Source organism: Mobula birostris, chromosome 18 (genome assembly GCF_030028105.1).
Source record: "Mobula birostris isolate sMobBir1 chromosome 18, sMobBir1.hap1, whole genome shotgun sequence".
Classification (NCBI taxonomy): domain Eukaryota; kingdom Metazoa; phylum Chordata; class Chondrichthyes; order Myliobatiformes; family Myliobatidae; genus Mobula; species Mobula birostris.
The window spans coordinates 13,847,904-13,862,138 of NC_092387.1; the positions used below are offsets into that span (position 1 = coordinate 13,847,904).

Genomic DNA, 14,235 nt, shown 5'->3' on the forward strand with positions numbered 1-14,235 from the left:
CATGTCCCTTGTTGGAGAAATATTGGAAAGATATTTTTGATATTATTTCAACGGTCCTAAATCTAGACTTAGAACCTCATCTAATTACTGCTATCTTTGGATTACCAATGATAGACTCAAATAATTTAACCTCTTCATCACGAAGGATGATTGCATTTCTTACTTTAATAGCTAGAAGGTCCATCTTGTTGAATTGGAAAGAGATCAACCCTCCTACAGTATTTCATTGGTTTTCACAAACTATGGTGTGTCTGAATTTGGAGAAAATTAGAAGTGCAGTTTATGACCCTTCTATTAAGTTTGAAAAAATTTGGAGGCCATTTATTCAGCATTTTCATTTGATGTAATTTGATCATTTCCAAACTGGTTTTATTTCTCTGTACTGTTGTTGGAGGGGAGTGGAGGCGTCGACGCTGAGGTTTTCTTCTTTTCCATTTTTAAGTTGTTAGTTTTGCCCAAGTCTTTTAGTTTAGTTTAGTTTTTTTTTTCTTTTGGGATGGGTTTTTTCTTCTTTTTTTTGTCTTTTTCCTTTTTTTTTGCTTTATATTATCCGTGATCAGTTCTACATGTATGGGAGTTTTGGTAATTTCCACTATTTGGTTTTGCAATTACTCTTTTTTTTTAAATGTAACAATACATCTCATATTATCTGTATTATTGCTATGTTTTGTTTCTATATTTTGAAATTAATAAAAAGATTGAAAAAGAAAGAACTTAAAACATTGAAATCTACAGCACATTACAGGCCCTTCAGCCCACAATGTTGTGCTGACCATGTAACCTCCTCTAGAAACTGCTTAGAATTTCCCACCACATAGCCCTCTATTTTTCTAAGCTCCATGTACCTATCTAAGAGTCTCTTAAAAGACTCTATTGTATCTGCCTCCACCACCATCACTGGCAGTGCATTCCACACACCCACAACTCTCTGAAAAGCTTACCTCTGACATCCCCCTCTGTACCTACTTTCAAGCACCTTAAAACCATGCCCTCTTGTGTTAGCTACTTCAGCCCTAGGAAAAAAGCCTCTGGTTAGCCACACGATCAATGCCTCTCATCATCTTATACATCTCTATCAGGTCACCTCTCATCCTCTGTCGCTCCAAGGAGAAAAGGCCAAGTTCACTCAACCTATTCTCATAAGGCATGCTTCCCAATCCAGGCAACATCCTTGTAAATGTCCTCTGCACTCTCTCTATAATACCTACATCCTTCCTGTAGTGAGGTGACTAGATCTGAACACAGTACTCCAAGTAGGCTGTAACTGAAGTCTTGTATGGCTTTAACATTACCTCATGACCTTGAACTCAATCCCACAGTTGATGAAGGCCATCACACCATACGCCTTCTTAACAACACTGTCAATCTGTACAGCGGCTTTGAGTGTCCTCAAGATCTCGCTGATCCTCCACATTGCCAAGAGTCTTATATTCAGTCTTCAAATTTGACCTACTGAAATGAACCATTTCACACTTAACTGGGTTGAACTCCATCTGCCACTTCTCAAGCTAGCTCTGCATCCTATCAATGGCCTGCTGTAACCTCTAACAATCCTCCAGACCATCCACAACACCCCCAACTTTTATGTCATCAGCAAACTTACTAACCTACCCTTCTACTTCCTCATCCAGGTCATTTATAAAATTCACAATGAGGAGGGGTCCCAGAACAGATCCCTGCGGAACACCACTGGTCACCGACCTGTATGCAGAATATGAACCATCTCCAACTACCCCGTGTCTTATGTGGGCAAGCCAATTCTGGATCCACTAGATAGTTGGAAGGTTGCAGCATGCCCTTGTGCAGAGGGACTGGGGATTGCTTCTGCATAAGGTTGGTTTGCAGATGCAACAGGTTATTAAGACGACAAATGGAATGCTGGCCTTCACGTCAGAGAGATTGAAATTAAGAACAGGGAGGTTTACGCTGCAACTACACAGGATACGGTTGAGGCCACATATGGAATGCAGCATTCAGTTCTGGTTTCCTGACTTAAAGAAACATTAAAGAAAATAAACTGGCTTTAGAAGTGATGCAGAAGAGATTCACCAGGTTAAACCCTTATATGGGGGGGGGGGGCAGTGGTTAACTTGTGAAGAGAAACTGAGTCACCTGGGACTATACTCACTGGAATTCAGAAGAAATATAAAATTATGAAAGGGATAGACAGAGGTAGGAATGTTGCTTCTATTGGTAAGTGGGACATAGCTACAAGATTCAGGGGAACAGATTTAGGACAGGGATGAGGAGAAACTTTTCACAGAATAGTGCATCTGTGGAATTCTTTGCCAAGGGAAGCAATAGAACCTACTTGATTATGACACAGTTAGTTAGATTTTTGCATCACAGGGGAATTAAGGGCTACAGAGGAGCAGGTAGGTGGAGCTGAGTCCTAAGCCAGATCAGCTCTGATCTCTGTAAGCAAACAAATCTCAAGGTGTATAATTTATACATTCTTTGACAATAAATGCACTTTGGATCTTTGAATGGGACAGCAGGCTCGATGGGCCAGATGGCTGACTCTTGCTTCTATTTCTGATGTTCTTGTGCCACAGTTGCTAAGAATGACCCTGAAGCCAAGAAGCTGAGTGTGGCTGCCAGAGTTCTCCATGGATAAAGCAGCTAGTAACTGAGATTGCAGGTGGTCACCGATCTCAACAGCAGCAAAAGGAGCTGTTTGATTTTGGCCTTTTAAACAGCATGGTTTCAGGAGAAACAGGATTAGTGACAGCTGGTCACCATACCTTTCAGACTAGAGGATGTAAAATTCACTGCAGATGAATTTTACACATTGTACAGCTATTGATGCCTCTCAGGGAAGAAAACAAATTGCTATAGAAAAGGAATTTGTCAAGAGGTGTTAAGACATCTTGAAATGTATCCAAAATCTCTCTACGGTGTTTGTCAACCTCTCCAGCAGTGGAATTTAGTTGGCTTAAGGGCACAATTATTGGAACTCTGATAACCTCACTGAATCTGTCATATGATGAAGTTCAGTATGCAGTCCCTTTAAATGGATGAGCTGGGAATCCACACAGCATTACTGAAGGCTGTATTAATAAAAATACTGACGGCTACAGTGTCCAAATTTCAGATCCCGGACTTAATAGCTGTCTACCCATTGGTACCTCAAGCTTAAAAAAAACTTACGAAGTTGCAAGTAACCTGTCAAATGATGCTTGCTAAAGACAGGAATACCTCATACTCAATATCTGCATGACCATGGTCCTCTATGCCAGCCTGATCCCACTGCATCACATTGCCCCTTTGACACCCTGTAAAACGCAGAACACTTCTTCTCTCTCGGGAGCCACACTTCAGTGCTGGCAGCCATTCACGATGAAATTAAGCACTGGCTTCAAAGCACCAGTGATTTACTAAAGAACAGTGGCTTAAGATCGAGATCTCTGATGTGGCGCAACATTCACGGTCTACCCATGCCCCCTCCTTTATGTTTCTGAGATCTGTACAGCCTACAGCAGACGACTCAAAGCACCACAAAATACTCTCCGGAAAATCCACCAAATTCACTGGAGATAAGTTTTCTCTCTGGGCAACAGAAAGGAGACCATAATTACACTAAATTAGCTTTACTGGGCAGGTTACAGAGCCAAGCACAGTCATTGTGCTTGAAGCTTTGTCGCAGCAGATTACCAGCTGGAAACGGGAAAAGACAATGACTTTATATTCAAGATGTTCAAAATTGTTTTGAAGAGATACAACATCCATGCTGATTCAGAGTGGGAGTGCCCTCAGTTTATCCAGACCACTAATCCTGCCAGACTCCTGCCCATCCATGGCTCCCACAGTGCCCTCACTGCTCACCTCAGCACCTACAAGGCCATAGCACAAGCAAGGCAGCCAAGGGGATACTTACGAAGACAGAGATGGAACTAAAACAATAAGCACACGTACTGCACCAAACTGGCAATCGTGTGCCTCTAATAATGAAAAACATAAAAGCTCTTCACAATGAAGTAAAATTATGTATAGGACACAAATTGTCAAAGCAGGAGAAATAGCACTTTGCATGTATTTCCACTACGTTCTAATACTAAGTATTCAATTTAGTTAATTTTAAATAATAGAAAAAATAAAATGTGACCGAATTAGTTTACGAAATGAGTTAGGTCTACTTAAAAGTTGGTGTACTTACTTGACGATCGATTTCATGCAACCGATAGTCGACTGCCCTGTCCACATACTCCTTCCTATTGGAAAAGGTGAGTGGGATGCTGTTCCCACCCGGGATTATGGGCACCATTTTGCCATCTGCACTTTGCCCCACAAACGAATCAAGAGGTATCATCTGAAACACACAAAAAAAAGCAGTATTACTAAATCAGACCAAATATCTTGTCTACCCGAGAGAATAGCCTGAAATTTGAATTCAAGTTTCTCCAGAACGGCTCTTCAATATTTATTTGGCAAAATATAAAGAAACCCAACATCAGTTTGTAATAACTTTACATGAAATGGAATACATAAAATTAAATACTAAGTCCAAGGGGTTAGAAATGTTTCAATGGTGTATTCAATAAATGTTTTAAATAACACAGGAAACCCCTCACATTCCTGAGGAATAACCACTTGGTTTTCCAGGACATGAGTTTTATTGAATGTCAACAGCAAATATATACAACATAGACTTCAATTAATGTGCTCTTTTGCTCCATGCTGTGTAAAAGTCAGTGTTATAACAAGCACGCTTGTGTAAAGAATTGACCAAAATTTGACCCATCAAAGTAAACAACTCACACAAAGGAGGATTCATGTGCTAACTTTGAAACTGATAGGCTACTTATATACTGTTCTGATGAGATCTTTCCACACAGGTTATCTCTGTACATCTCCTCCTTCCTGTACCATTGAGTTCCTCTCCACTCTAGTTGATACAGTCCTTAAAGACCTCTTATCTACTTACTGCAGTTTCCAGCGGCTTCAATAAGAAGCTCATATTCCCCTGCTCTTTCTTTTCAGTGCTTTGAAGGGACTTTTCTCTCCTGACTCCCTGGTCTACTCTCTCACACCCTTCCTCGTGCTCCTTTTCTGCTCAACCACAAAAACGCAATATTTATCCTTTTACTTCTTCCCTGACCAACCATGGAAAGAACCCAAACAGTTCTTCTGAGTGAAGTTGTGATTCACTTGTACCTCTTCTAACCTAATCTGCGACATTTAATGTTCACATTGTGATCTCTTCTGCAAAGGAAAAATCAAATGCAGATTGGGTGACCGCTTACGGAGCAAGTCCATTCGGTCTGCAGGGGTGACTCACAGCACACAGTCCGACTCATTTCCCATCCCATTCTGACCTGTCTCTGGCCTTATGACCTGTTGTAATAATGCTCAGTGTAAACCTGGGGAATGGCACCTCATCTTCCGTCTGAACATGGGTATAATATTGAAAGCCACAACTTCAGGTAACTTGATTTCTCCAGCTCGTACCATCGCTGGCCATTTCTACTGTATCACCCACCTGTGATATTGGCTCAGTTTTTCTCTCTCCATTGGTGCAGCCTGATCTGCTGGGCATGGGTGACAGTCCTGCATTTTGCAACTAAAAGGAGCAACTGTCATTATTTCATGGCTTTTGTTCCTTTTCTCTTTCCAGTTGCCCTTTAACTCATCAACTGGATGTACTCTACAACTTATCTCAATGATGATGCTGGTCTCACGGAACAGATATTAGAACACAGAATATACATCAGAGGAACAGGCCCTTCATCCCACAATGTTGTGCTGAACCAAATAAATTAGTAATCAAGTGCCAAATAAACTAATCCTTTATCGCTACAATGTCCATATCCCTCCATTTTCCTCACCCTCATGTGGCTACCTAAATGTTTCTTAAAAGTCACTAATGTGTCTGCCCCTACTACCACCAAGGCAGTGCTTTCTGGGCACCCACTACTCTCTGTGTAAAAAAAAAACAACTTACCCCTCATTTCCTCTAAAATTACCCTTTCTCACCTTAAATGCATGCTCTCTGGTATTATACATTTATTAATATCAGAGATATTACAGTATGTTACATTAGATATTCATCCCGTCCCCATTCTCATTGCGTAACTAAGGATATTTAAATATAAATGCTGGGATACTACACTGCCAAATGGAGTCCAGGACAATTATCTGGAGCACCTGCAAGATGTTTTGTGCTGCAGTTGATAACCTGTGCCCTCCTGACAATTAGATTCAAGAAAGGATAAGCAATGCTCTCACTGTTCTGTACGTAGAGCAGGAAGATCATCGCTTATCCCTTCTTGAAGCTATTGATGGTTTGAATCAGATGACAGAATCTGGGCCACTACTATGTGCCAGACTGATTCTACAAGAGGCAAAAAGCATGCAAAAATGCATGGTGAGTTTGCAATGAATGGCAGAGGAGCGGCTTTGTTGGCTAAAAAATGAGATCAAATCCTTAGAGAGAAGTGACAATGTAACAGAAAATATAGATCCTGTGGATAGAGTGAAGAAACTGGAAGGGTAAAAAGGCCCCAATGGGAATTATATACAGGCTTCGAACTGTAGCCAAGATGGGGGACAGAAATTACAACTGGAGACAGAGAAGGCATGCACAAAAGTCAATGGTCACGGGGGAATTTCAATATTCAGCTTGATTAGGAAAATCAGATTGGTGCTGGACCCCAGGAGAAGGAATGGTGTTTTGGAGAAGTTTGTGGTTGGGCCCACTAAGGAAAAGCCAATTCTGAACCACATTTGATAAAAGGAGCTTAAAGTAAAGGAACCTTTATGAGACAGTGATCGTAATATGATAGAATTCACCTTGCAGTTTGAGAGGGAGAAGCTAAAATCAGATATATCTGTATTCCAGGTGGAGTAAAGGGAATTACAGAGGCATGAGAGAGGAGCTGTCCGAAGTTGATTGGAACGGAACACTACCAGGGATGATAGCAGAACAGCAAAGGTTGGGGTTTCTGGGAGCAATTCGAAAGGTGCATGATAGATTCATCCTAAATATGAAGTAGTATTCTGAAGGAAGGATGAGGCAACCGTGGCTGACAAGGGAGGTTAAAGGCAATATAAAAGCAGAAGAGGGGGCATACAATCTAGCAACAATTAGTGAGAAGCTAGAGGATTGGAAGCTTTTAAAAACCAACAGAAGAAATCTTTAAAAATTGCAATAAGGAGAGTAAAGATGAAATATGATGGTAAGCAAGCCAATAATATCAGAGATGATATCAAAAGTTTTCGGATATATAAAGAGTAAAAGAGAGGTGAGAGTGGATATCAGACCGCTGGAAGGTAACACAGGAGACGTAGTAACTGAGGAAGAAATGACAGATCAACTTAATAAGTATTTTGCATCAGTCTTCACTATGAAAGACATCAGTTATGCTAGCAATTCAAGTGTCAGGAGTTAGAAGCGAGAGTAGTCGTTATCACTAAGAGAAAGCTAAAGAGATTGTGCAGGCACCAGTAGTGATCTTTCAAGAATTACTAGATTCTGGAGTGGCTCTGGAGGACCGGAAAATCACAACTGTTACACCACTCTTTAAGAAGGGAGGGAGCAAAAGACAAGAAATTATAGGTCAGTTAGCCTGACTTCAGTGGTTGATAAGATGTTGGAGTCTATTATTAAGGATGAGGTTTTGGGGTATTTGGAGCTACATGATAAAAGAGGCCAAAGTTAGAATGGTTTCCTTAAGGGTTAATCTTGCCTGAGAAATCTGTTGGAATTTTATAAGGAGATAACAGGCTGAACAGTCAAAGTGGAAGATGTTCACTTGGATTTTCAGAGGCCTTTGACAGGGTGCCACACATGGAATTCATTACGACAATGGTATATTGAGTATATTTAAAGTAGATGTTGATAGGTTCTTGGTTGGTAGAGGCATCAAACGTTATGGGAAGAAGGCAGGATAATGGGATTGAGAGGTAAAATAAATCAGCCATGATTGAATGGTGAAGCTGGTTTGATGGGCCAAATGGCGTAATTCTGCTCCTAAGTCCCGCAGTCTTGTGGATCTCTGATATTCTCTTTATACGTGAAAACAGCATAATGAGAAAGGGTTAGAAAACTCAGTAGTGAGCATTTTACACTATATAGGCGTGGAGAAACATTATTCTACGACTGCACCAGAGGGATTCAGAGATGATAAAAATGGAAGGAGGCAGATTGAATATGAAACCACTTTGTCTATTCCATCAGAACAACATATGTAGCTACCGCTTCCGTGCTCGCCACAGACATTTTAGCAGGAAGGAAATAGTTTCAACACAGGGATTAGTCCTGAACCAAATAAGCTCAGTATAATTTAACATTTCTTGGGAGTCATCAATTGAGGGAAAATAAGGAGATCTGTGGATTGGATGGGAGGAAACAAGAAAGCAATGTTACAAGAGAGGACAAAAAGATGTCACTTAGATTTAGAAGGGCAAGTGGCAATGCAAGCCAGCTGCTGCTGACAGACCCACAATACATCTAACAGTTCTCTGTCATTATCATTCCTGGCAGCTGGCACTAAAGTCTAGTAAAACAGCAGAATATCAAGGCCATTTGACAGCACTTTTAGATTTGCTGCTCCCTTCACATCTTCGCAATCTCAGCATTTCCCTTTTCCCCAGGGTCCAATGGTGTGCATGCTTGCAGTGAATCATTTTCCCACGCTAAACTTGGGAAAGGGGAATGGTCATTTGATATTATGCAAATAATGAAAGATGCTTTTAAGTTTATAATTCAATCATGAACCATACCTCATGGAAATTCTCCTCAGTAATTCCACTATCTTCAATGTGAAGAATGCTGTTCAGTGTTTGTACATAAAGCAAGTCCACCTCTTCCAGATCTTCTAAAGAAAGTGGAATACAGCAGAGCTGCTTCCACACCATTGGTGCTAAGTGGAGATCTAATGGTTTCTTTGTGCGAATGGCAACACCCATAAGAATGCCTAGAAACTTGAACTGCAGCAGATGCTCTTCCGAACAAGCAGAAGGGTTAAGGAGGAACCTGTGGGAACACAAGTGCATGCATAATTTTGAATGAATAATTTTTCACTTGTTTCCAGTAATTAAAAGAACTTGCACAGGAGGCTGTGGAGGTAAAGAGTTATGATCATATAGGGAAAATAATATCTTTCCCTCTTTGTAAAGGAGGTGGTAAAGTGCAGATGCTGCTGTCATTTAAGGAAAATTGCCTCACTAGTTCTCCAGGATCCACTAGACAAAGGAACAGAATTAGGCCATTCAGCCCCTGAAGTCTGCTATGCTCCAAGACCCCATCCATCCCCAGAGCACAGGGTTAACACTCCGTGTATTGTGCAGCAAAATCAGCGACCTACACTTTATTCTAGAAAGCTTTAGATTATTCGGAAGTAAGTTTAGGTTCTGATTCCAGAATTATATTTATAATCTAGAACTCAAGATGATTGTTCAGACTTTGATTATCTGTCAAATATTTTAGTGCTGAACAACGAAGAAAGATTGAAGGCTCTTCTGCTAAAAGTAATCTCAGGTTTACATTGATTAATGGACAACATTCCATTTGCTCATTCATTAAAAAAGTACAAAAAATAAAACATTTTCTTGCGTATCAGGAATCAGCCAACAAAATTTTCACAGGAATTAAGTACTAATTCTTACCTGTCTCTATTATAGCCTACTTCAGCCGTGACATTCGGAGTAGGAATGAGCAGGTCTACGATCCCCATTTCAAGCTCCTGTTTAACAAGTAAAGTGTATCTTGTTACTAAACACAGAACAGTACAGCATCGTACTGTGTACAGGCCCTTCGGCCAACGATGTCGTGCTGACCTTTTAACCTATTTTAAGATCAATCCAACCCTTCCCTTCCACATACTGGTTTTACTTTCATCCACAAGACACAGGAGCAGAATTAGGCCATTTGGCCCACCGAGTCTGTTCCGCCATTTCATCATGGCTGATCTATTTCCCTCTCAGCGCCAATCTCTGCTTTTTCCCCGTACCCCTTCAAGCCCTGACTAATCAAGAACCCATCAATATCTGCCTTAAATATACCCATTGACTTGGCCTCCACAACCACCTGTGGCAACAAATTCCAAATTTAAAATTTGCTGTTTTCTGCTGATACACTAATTCAGAAGACAAAAAAATAAACATCTAAAATAAATGTATATTAAAACAACCTAGGGTCTCCAAGACTTTTGCATGCTACTGTATGTGTTAAGGAGCATTCTGACTGCTTGCATCACCTCCTGGCATGGAGGTCTAAATGCACAGGATAACAAGAGTCTCAGAGGATTGTGGACTCAGCCAGTTCCATCATGGGCACCATGCTCCCCACCATCCTCAAGAGGCAGCATCATCACCGAGGACTCTCACCACCCAGGAAAAGCCTCCTAAATGTCCCTAATGTATCTGCCTCTGACACCACCCCTGGCAGTACGTTCCACATACCTACCAGTCTGTGTAAAAAAAAAAATCTACCTGACATCCCCCTACACTTTCCACGTACCTACCAGTCTCTGTGTAAAAAATCTACCTGACATCCCACCTACACCTTGTATTAGCCATTTCCACCCTGGGAACAGTCTGACTATCCGCTCTATTTATGCCTCTCAAGTCAACATTTTATACATATTAATCAGAATAACATACAAGAAAATCAAATTATGCAACTAACAATAATCTAAAACTCAATTACAATTGTTATTAATTAAAAATATTGTTAACCTTGAGGCAACATTAAAATTTTATGGTCCAAAAATTTGCTCAGAACCTGCTACTTTTTAAAACTTTGACTCGAATAGAAATTGGCATCCTTGCTCCATTTTAGGACACTCTGAAGAGCTATTATGCAAGTAGATGAAGTAAATATTACCTGACATATTTCTGTGATGGTATCGTCAAATACTCCACCAGCATCATCAGCACCCTCTCCCACCAGTTTCACCTTCCAAGCACGAGAAGGTAATCGCAGATCTGAAGCATTGAGCTTAACCACTTGTCTCGCAATCTGTACAAAGATAGGCTTACACTTCCGGCCTCTAGGAATAGAAGTAGGGATGCAACAAAACATTAAGGACATCTTTCGTCATTGTGAAGGGGAAAAAAAAAACTGGAGCTATTCAAATTGATCTGTAGAAATAAGGCAATGCACAGCGGAAAATGTTTAATAAAACAAACCTGGTAGATATCCTTTTCACAGTGATCTGGGGGCCATAATTTTTGCCTTGGACCATTGTCTTTCCTATAGAACGCACCATTGGAAGAGTATAAACTCTTGGTGCAAGTAAAGGCCTCAGATGGCCTTGGACTATTCCCCATGTTCCAGCATTATAGTGCGATGTACTATTCTGTAATCACAATTAAAAATATTAGTTCAAAAATTTTTGATGTTTTTTTTAAAATGGACGATTCATTATTAAAGAGCTAGCTGTCCCGTTTCCAACGCTGCTTACCTGATTGTTGGGACTAAGATTAAGCAACCTCCACGACGAGTACATAAGGTCAGAGAAGTGGTAGAGCAACCGGAGCCTGGCCCTGATTGTTTCGATATTTATTTCCTTCAGTGAACTGAACTGTGGTGGAACGGAGTCTGGCAGACCCAACTGCAGAGGCACGGATACACCTACCAAGAGGAACAGCAGATTCTCACATCAAGTGCACAATCAAAAAACATTTCAGCATCATACTAATCCAATTTTTCATTCAAGTTTAGGTGAAGCTTCACCTTTTACTACAAAATTCAGGCAAATATAGAAATAAAACAAAAAAAAAAATCACCATCCCGTTGTGGGGCAAGATGATCAGAAGCCAGCAAGAGTGATTTTTCTAAATAAATTGTTCACAGGGTGTGGCTGATACTGGCAACCCTCCAATAATTACCCCCATCAAGGTGGTGGTGGTGCTGTGGTTTCTTCATTTAACAGACTTGTAGTAAACAGACTCTTCTGATACCAAGCAGCACTGGACTTTCTCTATGATATTTGTGGCCGTGAACAGCAGCTATCACCCTTTTCAGAATACTTTAAGGTGCCACAAGTTATCAGACTTGCTGGACACAATTCCAAAAGACTTAGAAATGAACAACTTTTCGGCAGCTGGTCCATCATGACCACTGATAAAGAGGAAAAAAATTACTCTCCACAGGTCAACCAGGGAAAACGCAGAAAAGGCCAATCATGGATTTTCCCCACACGGATTAATCGAATAATGGGTAATAGAACATGCAATAGTTTTTCCTGACCTCCAATAAACCAAATTGTCTCACTTTCCACAGGCACCATAACCTCCTCGCATTACGGCCCGGTATGGGAACATCAATGCCTTTGAGCGGAAAATCCTACAAAAGGTAGTGGATTTGGCCGAGCACATCACGGTAAAATCCTCCCAACCATTGAGCACATCTACATGAAACATAGCCGTAGAAAAGCAGCTTCCATCACGAGAAGACCTCGCCACACAGGCCATGCTCTTTTCTTGTTGCTGCCATCAGGTAGAGGGTACAGGTGCCTCAGGACTCACACCACCAGGCTCAAGAACAGTTACTACCCCTTAGTCATCAGGCTCTTGAACAAAACACGATAGCTACACTCATTCAAGGACTTACTTAAAGACTGTTATATTGATGGATGTTGTATTTGTACTTATTGCTATTTATTTATAACTGCATTTGCACAGTTCCTGATGTTCACAAGTACTGTTCCATAGATTTGCTAAGTATGCCCGCAGAAAAACAATCTCAGGGTTGTAAGTGGCGATATGCATGTACTCTGATAATAAATTTTACTTTGAACTCTGATCAAGTTGTTAATTTACAAGAAACACAATTTACCTACCTGTACAATAAATACTTCATCTATTTCATGCGACCTTATAATAGTGGTTTATTTAGAAGAACCTTGATTTGAGGGGAAATTCTTGCTCTACATACATAGAATAGTAGATATTCACATTTATTAAAATGGTGAATATCTACTCAAATATTTGACAAAAATCCTTTCAAAGTAATTATTAATGATTGAATGGAGCCATGCAACTTTTACAGTAAACCTGAAGATAAGCTGTTGCCAGCTCACCTGGTGCTCTTGGTGGTACTGGAGGGGCCGTCCATGCCACGCTGTGGCAACGTCCTGCTGAAATCTGCCGAATACTCTTTCCCTGGAGTGCTGTGACTAGAATCGGCTCTCTTACATGATTGGTGTGTCCCAGACCCAGCTACACAGAGGGAAAAGGAGTGGAGATTGTAAACTGGAGACAAGGCACAACCGTGAATACTTCTGTTGTTCGACCAAAACCAGGAGCATCTGTGTTTATACCCATCCTCGAGATAAAAAGGCATTTACAGAAAGCATTTAAAATGAAAAATAATTATACTGTGAAGAAGAAAAGGGTTTCTGATTGTAAGTGATCCAGTAGCTGCACAGGTCAAAGTCATTTGGGTTTTAAAGTCAGCATTACTTTTCTCTACATTTAGCTACTGTATATCAAAATTAATAATGTGAAGTAGTCAGTTATCTAAATTAATTGTGAGTGTGTCAGACTTACCTCCTGGTATGGAAGGTGCTACGGAATGAGAGGACAGGGATGACAGAGAGGACATAGTCTGGGATAACTATACTTGCAGGAAGCATTGCAGTCAATTGTTCAGTTAGAAGAGAACTAGGAATCCCAGGGTCTAATGCCCAGTAAGAATAAGGAAGAGGAAAAAGCTGGAGTTTTTAAAGAGGATAGTCATTAAAAAAATATATTCCCATTAACTCTCAAAACCCTCTTTCAGTTTGGAGTGGGAGCAGTCTGCAGTGCAGGGAGTCCTGGCTGCATCTGATATTGTTGCTCATCATTATGTAGTACACCAAGCTGGAAGCAAATACCCAGGCTGGAGACAACAGAAACTTCATAGGAAAGTCCTAAACACCCAGCCACATACCCTGACATCAGTGTCCTTGTTAGGGGTGGAAAAAGCTTAGTTCTTACAGATTAATGTTGAAGTAGTGTCATCTTGCTTTCTTCTCAGATTACACAGCAGAACCTTCTGATACCTGACATCTCAGTAGTAAGAGAAATCGCAACACCACCAACTCAAACCATTGCCTGCTTTGTGTGCCCACCTGCTTTAGTTACAATCTCATTTACAATTCGTTTTATTCCAATATTTTTACATTCACTGAGCATCAAAAATATTCAACAGAAATAGTTTGTACACAAATCTCCAGTTGCTCTCGAGCAAGAGTTACAACCCGTGCCCTCTAATTCTGAATTCACATCTAATCGAGCACCTTACATTTT

General features: G+C 40.6%; 1 protein-coding gene across 7 annotated transcripts in view; it reads right to left on the bottom strand.

The window, feature by feature from the left end:
* Positions 1–14,235, bottom strand: part of herc1 (HECT and RLD domain containing E3 ubiquitin protein ligase family member 1) — a 273,938-nt gene that overhangs the window by 10,521 nt on the left and 249,182 nt on the right. For all 7 annotated transcript variants that reach the window (XM_072282232.1, XM_072282231.1, XM_072282229.1 and 4 more), the window contains 7 exons: positions 13,026–13,164; positions 11,406–11,575; positions 11,131–11,300; positions 10,826–10,991; positions 9,607–9,683; positions 8,722–8,974; positions 4,157–4,309 (listed from right to left, as the gene is read on the bottom strand). In XM_072282232.1, the coding sequence (XP_072138333.1) occupies positions 4,157–4,309; positions 8,722–8,974; positions 9,607–9,683; positions 10,826–10,991; positions 11,131–11,300; positions 11,406–11,575; positions 13,026–13,164 (1,128 nt within the window). The remainder of the gene's footprint in view (positions 1–4,156; positions 4,310–8,721; positions 8,975–9,606; positions 9,684–10,825; positions 10,992–11,130; positions 11,301–11,405; positions 11,576–13,025; positions 13,165–14,235) is intronic.